This window comes from Gymnodraco acuticeps, unplaced genomic scaffold, assembly GCF_902827175.1.
Source record: "Gymnodraco acuticeps unplaced genomic scaffold, fGymAcu1.1, whole genome shotgun sequence".
NCBI lineage: Eukaryota > Metazoa > Chordata > Actinopteri > Perciformes > Bathydraconidae > Gymnodraco > Gymnodraco acuticeps.
Genome location: NW_022992236.1, coordinates 15,001 through 34,533, shown reverse-complemented (window position 1 = coordinate 34,533; position 19,533 = coordinate 15,001). Strand labels below are relative to the sequence as shown.

The window sequence follows — 19,533 nt, the reverse complement described above, 5'->3', positions numbered from 1 at the left end:
GGTTTAGGTGCCGTAGATGGCCTGATGCAGCTTGGTCCTGGGTTTAGGTGCCAGTAGATGGCCTGATGCAGCTTGGTCTGGGTTTAGGTGCCAGTAGATGGCCTGATGCAGCTTGGTCCTGGGTTTAGGTGCCCGCAGATGGCCTGATGCAGCTTGGTCCTGGGTTTAGGTGCCCGTAGATGGCCTGATGCAGCTTGGTCCTGGGTTTAGGTGCCAGTAGATGGCCTGATGCAGCTTGGTCCTGGGTTTAGGTGCCCGTAGATGGCCTGATCAGCTTGGTCCTGGTTTAGGTGCCCGTAAATGGCCTGAGCAGCTTGGTCCTGGGTTTAGGGTGCCCGTAGATGGCCTGATGCAAGCTTGGTCCTGGGTTTAGGTGCCAGTAGAATGGCCTGATGCAGCTGTGTCCTGGGTTTAGGTGCCAGTAATGGCCTATGCAGCTTGGTCCTGGGTTTAGGTGCCCGTAGATGGCCTGATGCAGCTTGGTCCTGGGTTTTAGGTGCCCGTAAATGGCCTGAGGCAGCTTGGTCCTGGGTTTAGGTGCCCGTAGATGGCTGATGCAGCTTGGGTCCTGGTTTAGGTGCCAGTAATGGCCTGATGCAGCTTGGTCCTGGGTTTAGGGTGCCCGTAAATGGCCTGATGCAGCTTGGTCCTGGTGTTTAGGTGCCGTAGATGGCCTGATGCAGCTTGGTCTGGGTTTAGGTGCCCGTAGATGGTGCCTGATGCAGCTTGGTCCTGGGTTTAGGTGCCCGTAAATGGCCTGATGCAGCTTGGTCCTGGGTTTAGGTGCCAGTAGATGGCTGATGCAGCTTGGTCCTGGGTTTAGGTGGCTCGTAGATGGCCTGATGCAGGCTTGTTCCTGGGTTTAGGTGCCCGTAGATGGCCTGATTGCAGCTTGGTCCTGGGTTTAGGTGCCAGTAGATGCCTGATGCAGCTTGGTCCTGGGTTTAGGTGCCCGTATATGGCCTGATGCAGCTTGGTCCTGGGTTGTAGGTGCTCGTAGATGGCCTGATGCAGCTTGTTCCTGGGTTTAGGTGCCTGTAGATGGCCTGATGCAGCTTGGTCCTGGTTTAGGTGCAGTAGATTGGCCTGATGCAGCTTGGTCCTGGGTTTAGGTGCCAGTAGATGGCCTGATGCAGCTGGTCTGGGTTTAGGGTGCCCGTAGATGGCCTGATGCAGCTTGGTCCTGGGTTTAGGGTGCCCGCAGATGGCCTGATGCAGCTTGGTCCTGGGTTTAGGTGCCCGTAGATGGCCTGATGCAGCTTGTCCTGGGTTTAGGTGCCCGTAGATGGCCTGATGCAGCTTGGTCCTGGGTTTAGGTGCCCGTAGATGGCCTGATGCAGCTTGGTCCTGGGTTTAGGTGCCAGTAGATGGCCTGATGCAGCTTGGTCCTGGGTTTAGGTGCCAGTAGATGGCCTGATGCAGCTTGTCCTGGGTTTAGGTGCCCGTAGATGGCCTGATGCAGCTTGGTCCTGGGTTTAGGTGCCAGTAGATGGCCTGATGCAGCTTGGTCCTGGGTTTAGGTGCCAGTAGATGGCCTGATGCAGCTTGGTCCTGGGTTTAGGTGCCCAGTAGATGGCCTGATGCAGCTTGGTCCTGGGTTTAGGTGCCCGTAGATGGCCTGATGCAGCTTGGTCCTGGGTTTAGGTGCCGTAAATGGCCTGATGCAGCTTGGTCCTGGGTTTAGGTGCCAGTAGATGGCCTGATGCAGCTTGGTCCTGGGTTTAGGTGCCAGTAGATGGCCTGATGCAGCTTGGTCCTGGGTTTAGGTGCCGTAGATGGCCTGATGCAGCTTGGTCTGGGTTTAGGTGCCAGTAGATGCCTGATGCAGCTGGTCCTGGGTTTAGGTGCCCGTAGATGGCCTGATGCAGCTTGGTCCTGGGTTTAGGTGCCCGTAGATGGCCTGATGCAGCTTGGTCCTGGGTTTAGGTGCCCGTAGATGGCCTGATGCAGCTTGGTCCGTGGGTTTAGGTGCCAGTAGATGGCCTGATGCAGCTTGGTCCTGGGTTTAGGTGCCCGTAGATGGCCTGATGCAGCTTGGGTCCTGGGTTTAGGTGCCCGTAGATGGCCTGATGCAGCTTGGTCCTGGTTTAGGTGCCCGTAAATGGCCTGATGCAGGTTGGTCCTGGGTTTAGGTGCCAGTAGATGGCCTGATGCAGCTTGGTCCTGGGTTTAGGTGCTCGTAGATGGCCTGATGCAGCTTGTTCCTTGGGTTTAGGTGCCCGTAGATGGCCTGATGCAGCTTGGTCCTGGTTTAGGTGCCAGTAGATGGCCTGATGCAGCTTGGTCCTGGGTTTAGGTGCCCGTATATGGCTGATGCAGCTTGGTCCTGGGTTTAGGTGCTCGTAGATGGCCTGATGCAGCTTGGTTCCTGGGTTTAGGTGCCCAGTAGATGGCCTGATGCAGCTTGGTCCTGGGTTTAGGTGCCAGTAGATGGCCTGATGCAGCTTGGTCCTGGGTTTAGGTGCCCCGTAGATGGCCTGATGCAGCTTGGTCCTGGGTTTAGGTGCCCGTAGATGGCCTGAGCAGCTTGGTCCTGGGTTTAGGTGCCCGTAGATGGCCTGATGCAGCTGGTCCTGGTTTAGGTGCCAGTAGATGGCTCCTCTGAGTGCAGCTGGATCTGGTTTTAGGTGCCAGTAGATGGCCTGATGCAGCTTGGTCCTGGGTTTAGGTGCCCGCAGATGGCCTGATGCAGCTTGGTCCTGGGTTTAGGTGCCCGTAGATGGCCTGATGCAGCTTGGTCCTGGGTTTAGGTGCCAGTAGATGGCCTGATGCAGTTGGTCCTGGGTTTAGGTGCCCGTAGATGGCCTGATGCAGCTTGGTCCTGGGTTTAGGTGCCCGTAAATGGCCTGATGCAGCTTGGTCCTGGGTTTAGGTGCCCGTAGATGGCCTGATGCAGCTTGGTCCTGGGTTTAGGTGCCAGTAGATGGCCTGATGCAGCTTGGTCCTGGGTTTAGGTGCCAGTAGATGGCCTGATGCAGCTTGGTCCTGGGTTTAGGTGCCCGTAGATGGCCTGATGCAGCTTGGTCCTGGGTTTAGGTGCCCGTAAATGGCCTGATGCAGCTTGGTCCTGGGTTTAGGTGCCCGTAGATGGCCTGATGCAGCTTGGTCCTGGGTTTAGGTGCCAGTAGATGGCCTGATGCAGCTTGGTCCCTGGGTTTTAGGTGCCCGTAAATGGCCTGATGCAGCTTGGTCCTGGGTTAGGTGCCCGTAGATGGCCTGATGCAGCTTGGTCCTGGGTTTAGGTGCCCGTAGATGGCCTGATGCAGCTTGGTCCTGGTTTAGGTGCCCGTAAATGGCCTGATGCAGCTTGGTCCTGGGTTTAGGTGCCAGTAGATGGCCTGATTGCCGCTTGGTCCTGGGTTTAGGTGCTCGTAGATGGCCTGATGCAGCTTGTTCCTGGGTTTAGGTGCCCGTAGATGGCCTGATGCAGCTTGGGTCTGGGTTTAGGTGCCAGTAGATGGCATGATGCAGCTTGGTCCTGGGTTTAGGTGCCCGTATATGGCCTGATGCAGCTTGGTCCTGGGTTTCGGTGCTCGTAGATGGCCGATGCAGCTTGTTCCTGGGTTTTAGGTGCCTGTAGATGGCCTGATGCAGCTTGGTCCTGGGTTTAGGTGCCAGTAGATGGCCTGATGCAGCTTGGTCCTGGGTTTAGGTGCCAGTAGATGGCCTGATGCAGCTTGGTCCTGGGTTTAGGTGCCCGTAGATGGCCTGATGCAGCTTGGTCCTGGGTTTAGGTGCCCGCAGATGGCCTGATGCAGCTTGGTCCTGGGTTTAGGTGCCCGTAGATGGCCTGATGCAGCTTGGTCCTGGGTTTAGGTGCCCGTAGATGGCCTGATGCAGCTTGGTCCTGGGTTTAGGTGCCCGTAGATGGCCTGATGCAGCTTGGTCCTGGGTTTAGGTGCCAGTAGATGGCCTGATGCAGCTTGGTCCTGGGTTTAGGTGCCAGTAGATGGCCTGATGCAGCTTGTTCCTGGGTTTAGGTGCCCGTAGATGGCCTGATGCAGCTTGGTCCTGGTTTAGGTGCCAGTATGGCCTGATGCAGCTTGGTCCTGGGTTTAGGTGCCCGTAGATGGCCTGATGTAGCTTGTTCCTGGGTTTAGGTGCCGTAGATGGTCTGATGCAGCTTGGTCCTGGGTTTAGGTGCCAGGAGATGGCCTGATGCAGCTTGGGTCCTGGGTTTAGGTGCCCGTAGATGGCCTGATGCAGCTTGTCTAGTCTTATGGTCGTGCTCGTCTCTTGTGTAAACTATTTGATCATAAAAATACAGTGTTTTTTTGCTAAATTGGATTTTTTTTAGAAAAGTGATAACACGAGATTGCACACGTTTCTCAACCGGAAGCCATGACAGGCTTCTATGCATAACTCCAATATGAGTGCTTCGAACAGTGGAGTCTGGCAGCCTTGTTTTGAGCTATTTGTAATTTCTGTAAATGTGTTTTTGCTGCTGATGACCATTTGACTGGACAGTACTCAAGATGTGACAAAACCAGAGACTGGATGACTTGTTTCAAAGTGGTTGGTGTTACATACTTTGTACATTTTCTCACCACAGCTATGCTCCTTCCCATTTTAGTTACGATACTGTCAATTTGCTTCGTCCACCGTAAACCAGAATCAAGAACAATGCCAAGCAGCTTAGTCTCGTTGACCTGTTCCACTGGCTGACCAGCCGGCGTCAGGCTTAATCCAATCCAACTTTATTTATATAGCACTTTAAAAACCTTCAGACCAAAGTGCTGTACAGAGAGATAAGCTCACACAACATAATATAAATACATTTAAAATACAAGATGGCGTGGGGCCAGACACATACTGAGTAAGACTAAAAGAATCAACAAGGTTTAAAAAAAATCCTTTGCCATAGGTTTCTCAGAACAACACACATGAATATTAAAATCCCCAACAATAAGGACACGGTCATATTAATGAGGATTGCTGCTGAACATCTGTCTGGATCCGAACACCATTGCTTTTGTTTTTGCAATGTTGAGTACCAGTTTGTTATTGTTGACCCAGTCTGCTATGGCTCTAATCTCTATTTTAAGTAGATAGTTTAACTCACTGCATGTTGATGCTGTACATTGTCAATCAATCAATCAATCAATGTTTATTTATAGCCCAATATCACAAATGTTACATTTGTCTCAGTGGACTTTACAGTTTGTACAAAATATCAGTATGACAATACGACACCCTCTGTCCTTAGACCCTTACATCGTACAAGGAAAAACTTCCTACATTGTGGAATCATCAGCATACATTATCACACTGGACTTATTTAATACGTAAGGAAGGTCATTTGTGAATATAGAGTACAACAAAGGCCCAAGCGAACTCCCCTGTGGGACCCCACACTGCAACACCTTACTTTCAGAAAAGCTCCCATTGAAACACTCGCTGCCTTCTCCTAGTCAGGTAGCTCTCCATCCAACACATAGCAACAGAACCAAAGCCATAGCAACAGAACCAAATCCATAGCAACAGAACTAAAGCCATAGCAACAGAACCAAAGCCATAGCATTTGAGTTTGTTCAGCAGCAGACTATGATCGATTACATCGAAAGCTGCGCTAAAGTCTACCATCACAGCTCCTACAAGCCTCCTATCATCCATGCTCTTGAACCAGTCATCGGTCATTTGTGCAATGCTGTACTTGTAGAGTGACCGTCTCTATAGGCATGTTGGTAGTTCGTTGTCAGATTGTTACTTGAAAAGTAGCATTGAATTTGGGTGTTCTATTTGTTCTATGAATTGACTCAACACTAGGAGGAGACTGATAGGTCGACTGCTGGAACCAGCAAAGGATTTTCTTTGATCCTCGGGTAATGGGATGACCTTGGCTTCCTTCCAGATCTCGTGTCCTGTCTGTGGGTTTGGCTGGAGAGGACTGAGGTCTTTCTCTGGGAGGAGGACCAGGCCTGAGGGACGAGGACCAGGCCTGAGGGAGGAGGACCAGGCCTGATGGAGGAGGACCAGGCCTGATGGAGGAGGACCAGGCCTGATGGAGGAGGACCAGGCCTGAGGGAGGAGGACCAGGCCTGAGGGAGGAGGACGTGGCCTGAGGGAGGAGGACGTGGCCTGATGGAGGAGGACCAGGCCTGACGGAGGAGGATGTGGCCTGATGGAGGATGTGGCCTGATGGAGGAGGACCAGGCCTGACGGAGGAGGACGTGGCCTGATGGAGGAGGACGTGGCCTGATGGAGGAGGACGTGGCCTGATGGAGGAGGACCAGGCCTGATGGAGGAGGACGTGGCCTGACGGAGGAGGACCAGGCCTGATGGAGGAGGACCAGGCCTGAGGGAGCAGGACCAGGCCTGAGGGAGGAGGATGAGGCCTGATGGAGGAGGACCAGGCCTGACGGAGGAGGATGTGGCCTGATGGAGGATGTGGCCTGATGGAGGAGGACCAGGCCTGAGGGAGGAGGATGAGGCCTGATGGAGGAGGACCAGGCCTGACGGAGGAGGATGTGGCCTGATGGAGGAGGACGTGGCCTGATGGAGGAGGACCAGGCCTGATGGAGGAGGACCAGGCCTGAGGGAGGAGGATGAGGCCTGATGGAGGAGGACCAGGCCTGACGGAGGAGGATGTGGCCTGATGGAGGAGGACGTGGCCTGATGGAGGAGGACCAGGCCTGATGGAGGAGGACGTGGCCTGATGGAGGAGGACGTGGCCTGATGGAGGAGGACCAGGCCTGATGGAGGAGGACGTGGCCTGAGGGAGGAGGACGTGGCCTGACGGAGGAGGACCAGGCCTGATGGAGGAGGACCAGGCCTGACGGAGGAGGACGTGGCCTGACGGAGGAGGACGTGGCCTGACGGAGGAGGACGTGGCCTGACGGAGGAGGACGTGGCCTGACGGAGGAGGACGTGGCCTGACGAAGGAGGACCAGGCCTGAAGGAGGAGAACCAGGCCTGATGGAGGAGGACCATACTGGGCACAGCTGTCCCAATCACATGATGGTCCTGTTTGAATACACACTATTCATTCTGCAGATCTTTGTGTTCACTATAAAAGTGTATTGGTCTTTAATGTCATATTTGCTTTTCATTTTCTTCTGGCCCCTCGGAGAAAACGGTGAGGCAGTCATGTCCTTCAGGTGTGTCCTTCAGGTGTGTCCTTCAGGTGTGTCCTCTCCTAACCCTAATGACAAGAAACACAAAACATAGGACATTATTGTAGAGCAAGTGTTATTTATGAAAGAGGTGTGTTGTGAGACTCTCTCTTCACACAGAGGGGACACATGTCTCTCCTACATCAACATGTGTCCCCTCTTCTCCATGTCTCTTCTACATCAACATGTGTCCCCTCTTCTTCATGTCTCTTCTACATCAACATGTGTCCCCTCTTCTTCATGTCTCCTCTACATCAACATGTGTCCCCTCTTCTTCATGTCTCCTCTACACAGTGGCGTTTCTAGGTGTACAAAACTGGGGGGGGCAGAAAGAGGTCGGGGGAGAGAGAGAGAGAGAGAGGGGGGACAGAGAGAGGGGGGGAGGAGAGAGAGAGGGGGAGTGTCAAATTACATACTGAAAGACCACAGGAGCAACACTGTGAGCGCATACATTTACGTACACAGCGTGGGGATGTCATAGTAATGCACCTTCATACATGGAGTAAAGGTCACCATCACAAAGTAATTCTTAACAATAACAACAACCGTAATGCTTTAGCATTAAAACACCATAGACTGTAAATATAAGGAAAACACTCATCATCGAGGTCACAATATCAATCGATCCAGCAGAGGCAAAACACAGAAGATCAACAAAATATATGACATAAATGAACTTACCAAAGCTGAAGGCTCACTTGAAAAGAAAAGCGGCACGGCGGTCCCTTCCTCTGACAGAATGTGTCTATCACTTTGGGGATGAAGTCCTGTAGTTGCTGGATCAACTGGCTTTCAATTGAAAGCATGGCCAATGCGTTAAGTCGCGGCTGTCCCATGGTGTTGCGAGTGAAAGTCTTTATCCTTTTGCGGGTGGAAAAGTTCCCTCTCTGACTCGGATGTCGTCATCGGAGTTGTCACTATTATTTTGACCAAAATAACAGTCTCAGCAAACGTTTCCTCCAAGTTGTTCTCGTGAATGGATTTCAACAGAGACAGGGCAGTGTTTCCAGTGTGAAGCTCACTGTGGCGGCAGAGCGTGGTCAGCTCAGACTTCAACTTCTCCTTGTTTCCCAACGCAGGCCAGTTTCACGGCGCAGTCAAGCTCAGGTGTAGGAAATGACAGGACATGCTGTGGAAGAATGAGCTGTCAACAAGCTTTGCAGCGATCAAATGGTCACTCTGTGAGAACCTCTGTTCCACCTGTGAGATGACTGTGTCACAAGCCTCCTTCATCACCGGCGCTGTGCTGCTGACTCGTCGGCCTGGCTCGTCTGTTCCATCATGAGCAGTGGCGGCCAATGCATCAGTTTTCTGCCTCATTTTCTGAACATGTTCCTTGAAACGGCAGAGCGCGCTGTTGATCCCAGGTGCATCGATGCTTCGTTTTTGCAGAGTGTTGTATATAACATCCACTTCTGGCATAAGCAACGAAAAAAACTCCAGGAGCTGCATAAATGCTCGGTCCCGCAGTTTCTTTGACAGGCCGTATGCCTCACTTATGGTGACCGCATCCCATCCTGGTTGTGCGCGTATATGCTTCATACACTGAAGCAGTGCATCTCGGGTCTCCCAAACCGCGTTCACAGTTCTGCTTTTAAAGTTCCATCTCACAGCCGGTGGCCGTGGGATGCGTCTCTGTGTTGCCTCTGCAAGAGCTGCAACACGTTTTGGAGCACCGGAGAAAAAAGTGGAAAAAGCAGTTAGATCTGTAAAAAACACCTTCAGGATGCTCATCCTTGCTGAACACAGTTGCTGCAGGGTCAGGTTCAGTTGGTGGGCGTAGCAGTGAACAAACTGAGCGTTTGGGTACGTCTCCTTCATCACCGTCTGTACCCCGCGCACGTTACCCGCTCATGACGGCCGCCCCGTCATAGGTCTGAGCGATTAGCTTTTCTTTCAGCTTCAGGGGTTCCAGAACAGCCTTGATGCTGTTAGAGACCTACACCAGTTTTGTCCTTTACTTCCACAAACTCCAAAAAACGCTCTGTAACTGTGAGGTCAGGCATAATGTATCGCAGCACAATCACCATTTGCAATTTACAGGAGACATCGGTTGTCTCGTCGGCCTGAACGGCAACAAATGATGTGTTGTCCACTTGCTTGGCTATTTCCTCCCTGTACACATCATACATGCAGTCCAAGAGTTCATTCTGTATGGTGCTTGATGTCCCTTTGAAAACAAGCTGAGCTTCGTAGTGCCGTTGAAGCCTCACACATTGTCTCGAAAATTGACCTGAATATCCCTGGATTCAGAGAGTCCGCCGACTCGTTGTGGCCCCGCAGTGCTGTCTCACATTTCCCACACAGTTTAATACAGGTGATGATCCGACCAAGCACGTACCTGTTTTCTTCCACCTTCCTATTATGAGAATCAATGCCGCGTCTGTAGGCGCTGTCAATCTGAGCTGCAACATTCACCCTTCCAAGTAATCCCAATTTTACGGCATTTTCCAAATGACTGTTGCTGCTCTCATGCTTCATTGTCCTCTCCGAAAGATGCTTTAAGTCCTTGTAACCTGTCCTCGACCAAGTACCTTGATCTTCACCAAAAAGCAGGCAAGGAAAGCAAAAGAGGGAATTCTTCTGGATGCTCGCCGTTAGCCATTTCTTTTTAGCAAACCACTCAGCGTTAAACCCACGTTTAACTTTGCCCGCAGTCTGGACCATTTGGAAATCCGGTGGATGGTGGGCACCGAGGCGCTTTACCTCCAGTTTCTCTCCGAGACTAAGTGTCTCAAATGTGTGCTCCAGTAAATGGTCAACTTCATTCATTTTCTTTCAGTTTTTTACTTCTTTTAATCGCTGGGTGATGTTAGCTATATGCTGCTCTCTCGTCTCCTCTTCAAACTACACGTGACGTTTCGCAGCACTGCACACGTGAGTACTTACAGCCAATCAATTCTGAATTATGTGAGATGACGTATGGTGGGGATGGGAGCACTCTGCCCCTACGGTCATTATTTTTTTGCCACACACATTCAATAGAAAATACTCTGAGCATGCGCAGTGTAGTTTTTACAATCACCGTTCACTTAGACTGTGAGAGGGAAGGGCAGGATCGGGTTTTGTCCCACATGGCTCTAAACAGCTCAAAACGGCACTCTAGACACTAATTAGAAGAACACAGACTAAAACAGAAATGTACAGACGAATCAGATTATTAAACATGACCTTAAAATATATTTTATATGTTTTTTTATTTATTTTTTAGTATTTTTTTGTAATCATTATTTGTAATACTTTCTTCTGACACTAGGTGGGGCTGTGCCCCACCTGCCCCTAATGACCCGCCGCCACTGCCTCTACATCACCATGTGTCCCCTCTTCTTCATGTCTCTTCTACATCAACATGTGTCCCCTCTTCTTCATGTCTCTTCTACATCAACATGTGTCCCCTCTTCTTCATGTCTCTTCTACATCAACATGTGTCCCCTCTTCTCCATGTCTCCTCTACATCAACATGTGTCCCCTCTTCTTCATGTCTCTTCTACATCAACATGTGTCCCCTCTTCTTCATGTCTCCTCTACATCAACATGTGTCCCCTCTTCTTCATGTCTCCTCTACATCACCATGTGTCCCCTCTTCTTCATGTCTCCTCTACATCAACATGTGTCCCCTCTTCTTCATGTCTCCTCTACATCAACATGTGTCCCCTCTTCTTCATGTCTCTCCTACATCAACATGTGTCTCCTCTTCCTCATGTCTCTTCTACATCAACATGTGTCCCCTCTTCTTCATGTCTCTTCTACATCACCATGTGTCCCCTCTTCTTCATGTCTCTTCTACATCAACATGTGTCCCCTCTTCTTCATGTCTCTTCTACATCAACATGTGTCCCCTCTTCTTCATGTCTCTTCTACATCAACATGTGTCCTCTCTTTCTTCATGTCTCTTCTACATCAACATGTAACCCCCCCCCCCCCCCCCCTATCACCTGAATCTCCTCTAGAGCTCCATTGAGTTCTTTGTAACCAAATGTCTCTCAGAGGGGCGTGGGGAGGGGCTCCTTATTTTCATCTAAAGTAACAGACAGAGAATCAGCACTTTGGAAACAGGGCTGAAACAGAGGGGATTATGGGTAATGCTGCAATGATCTGTTTGGTGTTTCAGCCAATCAGAGACAGGCTCTGGATATATCTGAGACCTGTGATATACTGATGAAGAGGAGGATGATAGGGGACCTCTAAGTACTGATGCCTGCCTGCAGTGTAAAGTATATGTTGCACAGCTTCTTGTTTCAACATGTGGTTCGTGAACAGGAGGAACAGGAGGTGAACAAAGACCACAGAAGAAGACGGAGAGACAAAGTGTGAGAGAGGAGGGGGAAGAGGAAGAGGAGGAGCGTTCACACGGAAACTTCTGCTTTACGAGTTTCATCAGAGCAGGAAACTGAGAACACAACCACAGAGAGACGAGGCGACGAAGAGGTGAAGAAGAAGAAGACAGGAGGCACACAGCCTGGGGAGGCCAGAGACTACCACAGAGGAAGAGGAGGAGGAGGAAGAGGAGGAGGGTCGTGATGGAGGAGGACATCAGGAAGCAGGGGATGTTGTTCCTGCAGCAGCAGAGGTTCGGAAAGGTAACGCACAACAATAGATCAATATGTCTATCGTTTACTCCTCTCTGCATAGAGGGACGCTCAGAGGAGTGTGTGCTGTGCAGGACACACACTTAGAAGCTCAGCGGAGTGTGTGCTGTGCAGGACACACACTTAGAAGCTCAGCGGAGTGTGTGCTGTGCAGGACACACACTTAGAAGCTCAGAGGAGTGTGCTGTGCAGGACACACACTTAGAAGCTCAGAGGAGTGTGTGCTGTGCAGGACACACACTTAGAAGCTCAGAGGAGTGTGTGCTGTGCAGGACACACACTTAGAAGCTCAGAGGAGTGTGTGCTGTGCAGGACACACACTTAGAAGCTCAGAGGAGTGTGCTGTGCAGGACACACACTTAGAAGCTCAGAGGAGTGTGTGCTGTGCAGGACACACACTTAGGAGCCCAGAGGAGTGTGCTGTGCAGGACACACACTTAGGAACCCAGAGGAGTGTGTGCTGTGCAGGACACACACTTAGGAACCCAGAGGAGTGTGTGCTGTGCAGGACACACACTTAGAAGCCCGGAGGAGTGTGTGCTGTGCAGGACACACACTTAGAAGCCCAGAGGAGTGTGTGCTGTGCAGGACACACACTTAGAAGCTCAGAGGAGTGTGCTGTGCAGGACACACACTTAGGAGCCCAGAGGAGTGTGTGCTGTGCAGGACACACACTTAGAAGCTCAGATGAGTGTGTGCTGTGCAGGACACACACTTAGGAGCCCAGAGGAGTGTGCTGTGCAGGACACACACTTAGGAGCCCAGAGGAGTGTGCTGTGCAGGACACACACTTAGGAGCCCTGAAGGTTCAGAGCGTTCATCGTCCCGCTCTCAGAGCTACAGAGGAGAGGCTCCTCCAACAGACACAATCACTCTGATCACTGACTGCAAGTCAATACGACTTCACTTCATGAGACTTGTGAGCGTGAGTGTGACATGTGTGTGTGACGTGTGTGTGTGTGACATGTGTGTGTGTGTGTGTGTGAGTGTGACATGTGTGTGTGTGACTTTGTGTGAGTGTGTGACTTGTGTGTGTGTTTCTGACATGTGTGTGTGAGTGTATGTGTGTGTGTGAGTGTGAGTGTGTGTGTAAGACTGTGTGTGTGTGTGTTTCTGACATGTGTGTGTGAGTGTATGTGTGTGTGTGACGTGTGTGTGTGTGTGAGTGTGAGTGTGTGTGTAAGACTGTGTGTGTGTGTGAGTGTGTGTGTGTGTGTGAGTGTGTGTGTGTGTGTGTAAGATTGTGTGTGTGATGTGTGTGTGTGTGACATGTGTGTGTGTGACGTGTGTGTGTGACTTTGTGTGAGTGTGTGACTTGTGTGTGTGTTTCTGACATGTGTGTGTGAGTGTATGTGTGTGTGTGACGTGTGTGTGTGAGTGTGAGTGTGTGTGTGTGTGTAAGACTGTGTGTGTGTATGTGTGTGAGTGTGTGTGTGTGTAAGACTGTGTGTGTGTATGTGTGTGAGTGTGTGTGTGTGTGTGTGTGTGTGTGTGTGTGTGTGAGTGTGTGTGTTCATCACAACGACAATATGAGATGATGTGTTATTATTGATGTACAGACAGAAGAGTGAAAGGATAACAATAAAAAGACACACATATTTAAAATAACACAAATTAAACTCAAATGTTAAAGTTTATCAAATGTTCTAAAATCAATCTATAGAGAATGTAAAAGTCTGCTTCTGGCCTGTGTGTAATTTAAAAACCAGCTGCGTGTGTCCTCAGAGGCCTGTTCTACGAAGCCGGATGTTCTCTTAGTGGCTAACTTCAGGGTAACTCTGGGTTTCCGGTCCTACGAAGCTGGTTCTCTTCTTAGCGGCTAGATCTCCATGGTAACTGATGCTGAGCGGCTAACCTGCTCCGGAGCAGGTTAGGTTGCAGGCTAAGAGCTCAACTCAGTGAAAGCACCGCCTGCTGACCAATCAGAGCTCAGTGTGCGGAGTTTAAAGCGATCAAGTCATATTACAGGAGAAAGGAAATACAGAAAAGCTGCCGTCGCAGGAAAGACGGCCGGCAAAAATCAGCGACTGTGTGAACGTGAACATGAATAGAATATCAGCTCCATCTTCAGAGCAATCTGACTATTATAACATTAGCGTTAAGAAAGCTCACTTAAAGTGGACCTATCATGCTATATTTGAAACACATATTGTAGGGCCATATAGAAATGTTTTTCAAAACACCAAACAGATCCTGCATTTGAGCCAGGCCTCATTTGGCTCTATTTGCTCTATTCCAGCCTGTCTTCACAAGGGCTGATTCTGTGGCAAATGAGCTGCAGCTGACCAGGGGGCGTGGCACGAGCGTCATGTTACCATGCTGTTACCATGCTGTTACCATGCTGTTACCATGCTGTTGCTGTCACCATGCTGTTACCATGCTGTTACCATGCTGTCACCATGCTGTCACCATGCTGTTACCATGCTGTCACCATGCTGTCACCATGCTGTCACCATGCTGTCACCATGCTGTCACCATGCCACCCAACACCCCATTCCCCTGATAGGTGGGGAGTTGGCCATATAGGCGGAGCACCCCGTTTCTGACGTCAGAACAATTTCAAATCTGGATCAGTCTGTATCAGATCCGTTGCAGCCCCGTTTTTAGAGATTTGGGTACGGAGGAAAAGAGAGAGGGTTGTGTTTTCTGACACTTGGTGAGTTCCCTGGAACACCGGGGACACATGTTCATGTATACAAGACGTACACAAGTGCATTTTGTAAGATAGGTCTACTTTAAATATCTGCCACAACTAGGGCTTAAATAGTTAATCGCACATTTTTTATCTGTTCTAAATGTTCATTAGAGGAATATTTTTCAAGTTTTTAATACTCTTATCAACATATGAGTGGACAAATATGCTTTATGCTAATGTTTATTATCATTTGATCAATGACAAATATTCTCATGAATGTTAAACACAACAACCTGGAACCTCTCTCATACAATAATACAATTCAGTGTGTGTGTGTGTGTGTGTGTGTTTTTATGTGTGTGTGTGTGTGTGTGTGTGTGTGTGTGTGTGTGGTGTGTGTGTGTGTGTGTGTGTGTGTGTGTGTGTGTGTTGGATCGTTGGAGCTATGTGTAACTCAAGGCATATGCTCGAACGGGAGCTGCCTGGACGCTGCAATCATGTTGCGCACTATCCGTGCTGAGTGTGCTGACTTCTCGTACAATGTCCCACTGTCTGGCTTCCTGCATAAAGTCAAGTGCTCGGCGCAGTTGTGGCGAAATGTCTGATCACTACACTCCTTTGTTTTCATTGAAACAGCTCCGTATATCCGTTAGCGCAGCTAGCTAGCACCAGATGCCAACAACAACAATACACGTAAGGTCTCTCTCTCGCTCCCACACATACACACACCCTCCTGGTCCTCCCGATGGCCAGTCGGTGCCTGCCGGTGAGCGTGGAAGTGTGGTCTGTCGCAAGCGGGCAGCAGGAGCGGGGCTGTCAACATCAGCTTGTAGATGGTATTTTAAGGCCCGGACACACCAGGCCGATAAGTCGGAAGACGAAGCCTGTCCTGTCGCCCAAACTCAATTTGGTGTGTCCCGCACCGGTGTCGGTACCATATGTGTTCGGGGTACCATATGTGTTCGGGGTACCATATGTGTTCGGGGTCCGTCTCTTACCAGTGACGTCACGACGTAATGACGTCAATGACGTCAATGACGTCAATAAAATAAAATACTCAGGGGAGTTTCCTGAATTTTCATGCCCAAAGCCAAGCACTAGGCCCTGGGTAAATTAAGAGGCTGATCTGAGGCACTTTTGTGCTAGAAACTCAAGTCAGGCATCCCTGGAATCGTCTCAGAGAGTAGATGATCAGTGGGGCCTTCTTTTTACTGAAACATGATGTTTCGATGTATATTTCCATTTAAAATGCTAACCGCTAGCCGCAAAGCTAGCATCGCAGCCACTGCTCCGTTTTCGGATACTTTGCACACGTTATTCACAAACATGTTCACACGCTAGGAGTATGGGAGTAGTAGTGTAAACATAATTATGTAAATAACCCAAGTTGTGTTCTGTGAAACGGAAAAGGATTCTATGGAAACAACATCACGGAGAAAAAAGTTATATCTTATACATAAAGTAACGGACAAAGTAAAGAATGAAGTGTAGGCTTTGTTTAAATGTTCTGAATTTGACCGTGTATGATGGTCCTCTTGAGTTGCCGTACAGCCATTGCTCCGTTTTCATGTTTTTTTAACATGTTTTTCAAAAACATTGTCACACGCTAGGAGTATAGGAATACTTCAATTCGGTTCGTCATGATCTGTAGATGTGATTTGCCCCCGAGCACCCCTGGGTAAATTACCGTACAGCCAATCACAATGCGTACAATGCGTGACGTCATTGGTAAGAGACGGCCCCCGAACACATCTGGTACTCCGAACACATCTGGTACTCCGAACACATCTGGTACTCCGAACACATCTGGTACTCCGAACACATCTGGTACTCCGAACACATCTGGCACCCCGAACACATCTGGTCCACTCCTTAACTCCCGAACACATCTACTGGTACTCCGAACACATCTGGTACCGACACCGGCGGCCTGACACGCCTTATTTGGACTGCCTGACCCGATGCATGGCCGATTCAACATGTTGAATCGGCCATGCATCGGGTCAGGCAGTCATACAAAGAAATCACTCTGATTGGCTGTTCAGCTAGCGAATCAGTGCATGAGAAGCGAAACGGTTGCTTGAGAATGTCTTCCACAACACTCCAATGGCTGATAGCTCCAGTGCCGCACGAAACATGCTTTCGATGGACGAGAGTGAAAATGAAACGCACAGCTATTTGTTGTTTGTTTATATCACGGTCTGTTCTTCTTCTCTGTCTTCCGGTTGTTGCCTATTTTGAATGACGAATACACACTACCGCCGCCTGCTGGTACCGCACAACTAACACAGAGACACGGAGACACAGAGACACGAGACAACGAGACACAGACACAGAGACACAGAGACACGGGACACAGAGACATAGAGACACGGGGACACAGAGACACAGAGACACGGAGACACGGAGACACAGAGACACAGAGACACAGAGACACGGGGACACAGAGACATAGAGACACGGGGACACAGAGACACAGAGACACGGAGACACGGAGACACAGAGACACAGAGACACAGAGACACAGAGACACGGGGACACAGAGACATAGAGACACGGGGACACAGAGACACAGAGACACGGAGACACGGAGAACACGAGACACAGAGACCACAGAGGAACACAGAGACAACAGTAGACACAGAGACACAGAGGACACAGAGACCCAGAGACACAGAGACACGGGACACAAGACACTAGAGACCGGGGACAGCTTAGTTTACAACTAACATCCATGGTAAATGTTCTGTTCTTATAAATCTCTTTATGACCAACTACGAGTCATTCACCCATTCACACCTCAGAGCAGCACCACTTGCTCTAGGGAAGCTAACACACACACACACAAACACACACACACACCACACACACACCACACACACAGTCACACCACACACAACACACACACACACACACACACACACACACACACACACACACACACACACACTCTCATGATAATGGCTTGACAAAATGTACAGTTCGACTCACCTACTGTGTGTGTGTGTGTGTGTGTGTGTGTGTTTTGTGTGTGTGTGTAGAAGTGGAAGCGTATGTGGTGTGTTCTGTTCAGAGAAAGCTCCTGTTCGATCTCCAGACTGGAGTTCTTCGAGTGTAAAGACGGAGGGAGTGTGGAGAAGAGCGACAAGACTTTACGCAAACAGCAGGAACACAAGAAGGTAGTTATTCAAGTTGTTATTGTTTATTTATTGTGTTATTAAAGGAAGACAACACAGGTGACCACTGCTAAGCTGAAGGTGGCTAATGTTGGGCTGTAGAGAAACTATAGCACGGTCACATGACTTCACGTCACCACCGCTAAGCTAAAAGTGGCTAATGTTGGGCTATAAAGGAACTACAGCACGGTCACATGACTTCACGTCACTACCGCTAAGCTAAAGGAGGCTAATGTTGGGCTATAGAGGAACTACAGCACGGTCACATGACTTCACGTCACCATCGCTAAGCTAAAGGAGGCTAATGTTGGGTTATAAAGGAACTACAGCACGGTCACATGACTTCACGTCACCACCGCTAAGCTAAAGGTGGCTAATATTGGGCTATAAAGGAACTACAGCACGGTCACATGACTTCACGTCACCACCGCTAAGCGAAAGGCGGCTAATATTGGGCTATAAAGGAACTACAGCACGGTCACATGACTTCACGTCACCACCGCTAAGCTAAAGGCGGCTAATGTTGGGCTATAAAGGAACTACAGCACGGTCACATGACTTCACGTCACCACCGCTAAGCTAAAGGCGGCTAATGTTGGGCTATAAAGGAACTACAGCACGGTCACATGACTTCACGTCACCACCGCTAAGCTAAAGGAGGTTAATGTTGGGCTATAAAGGAACTACAACAAGGTCACATGACTTCACGTCACCACCGCTAAGCTAAAGGTGGCTAATGTTGGGCTATAAAGGAACTACAGCACGGTCACATGACTTCACGTCACCACCGCTAAGCTAAAGGAGGCTAATGTTGGGCTATAAAGGAACTACAGCACGGTCACATCAATCAATGTTTATTTATAGCCCAATATCACAAATGTTACATTTGTCTCAGTGGACTTTACAGTTTGTACAAAATATCAGTATGACAATACGACAACCTCTGTCCTTAGACCCTCTGTCCTTAGACCCTCACATCGTACAAGGAAACACTTCCAGAGAAAACCCACAGTTTAAAGGGAACATGGGAGAAACCTCAGGGAGAGCAACAGAGGAGGGATCCCTCTCCCAGGACGGACAGACGTGCAATAGATGCCGTGTGTAAATTGAAAAGATAATACATTTGCAACATAGGTAGTCCAAATGTTTGGAAATGCATGTGTGTATAATAGGAAGATGAATCCACGAGGATATCCATCCAGGACCTATGATCCAGGACCACAGCCACGACTCAAGATCCAGGGCTCGCGATCCAGGACAGAGGAGCGCAGGATCATCCATGACTCCGGATCCCGGCGTATATAGACACCAAAAAGAAAGACATTTGGGGAAGCTGGGTTAATGGGAACATGAGAGTACACAGGTATAGACAGAGAGAAGGAAGAAGTAAGATGTCCCCCGACAAACTAAGCCTATATCAGCAAAACTAGGGGCTGAATCTAATCAGCCCTAACTATAAGCTTTATCAAAAAGGAAGGTCTTAAGCGCACTCTTAAAAACGGATAGGGTGTCTGCCGCCCGAACACAAACTGGAAGCTGATTCCACAAATGTGGAGCTTGATAAGAAAAGGCTCTGGCTCCCATTGTACTTTCAGAGACTCTAGGAACAACCAACAACCCTGCATTCTTGGAACGCAATGCCCTAGTAGGACAGTAGGGTATAATGAGTTCTTTAAGGTAAGATGGCGCCTGCCCATTAAGGGCTTTGTAGGCGAGAAGAAGAATTTTAAATTCTATCCTGTGTTCTATAGGGAGCCAGTGTAAGGCAGCCAGAACAGGAGTAATGTGGTCCCTTTTCCTAACTCTGGTTAGTACACGAGCTGCAGCATTTTGAATCAGCTGAAGCGACTTGACTGACTTCTTGGTACACCCTGATAATAAAGAGTTACAATATCCAGCCTTGAAGTAACAAATGCATGGACTAGTTTCTCTGCATCGTTTTGAGGCAAGATATGCCTGATTTTTGCAATGTTACGTAGATGGAAGTAGGGCGGTCCTTGAAATTGATTTTATGTGGGCGT

At 49.5% G+C, this 19,533-nt stretch overlaps 1 protein-coding gene across 1 annotated transcript in view; it reads left to right on the top strand.

The window, feature by feature from the left end:
• The first annotated feature begins 11,310 nt into the window (after positions 1 to 11,310).
• LOC117539901 (docking protein 2-like) overlaps positions 11,311 to 19,533 on the top strand; it is a 23,217-nt gene continuing 14,994 nt past the window's right edge. Inside the window, exons 1-2 of the mRNA XM_034206255.1 lie at positions 11,311 to 11,692; positions 17,378 to 17,515. Coding sequence (XP_034062146.1) covers positions 11,633 to 11,692; positions 17,378 to 17,515 — 198 coding nt within the window. The 5' untranslated portion in view covers positions 11,311 to 11,632. The remainder of the gene's footprint in view (positions 11,693 to 17,377; positions 17,516 to 19,533) is intronic.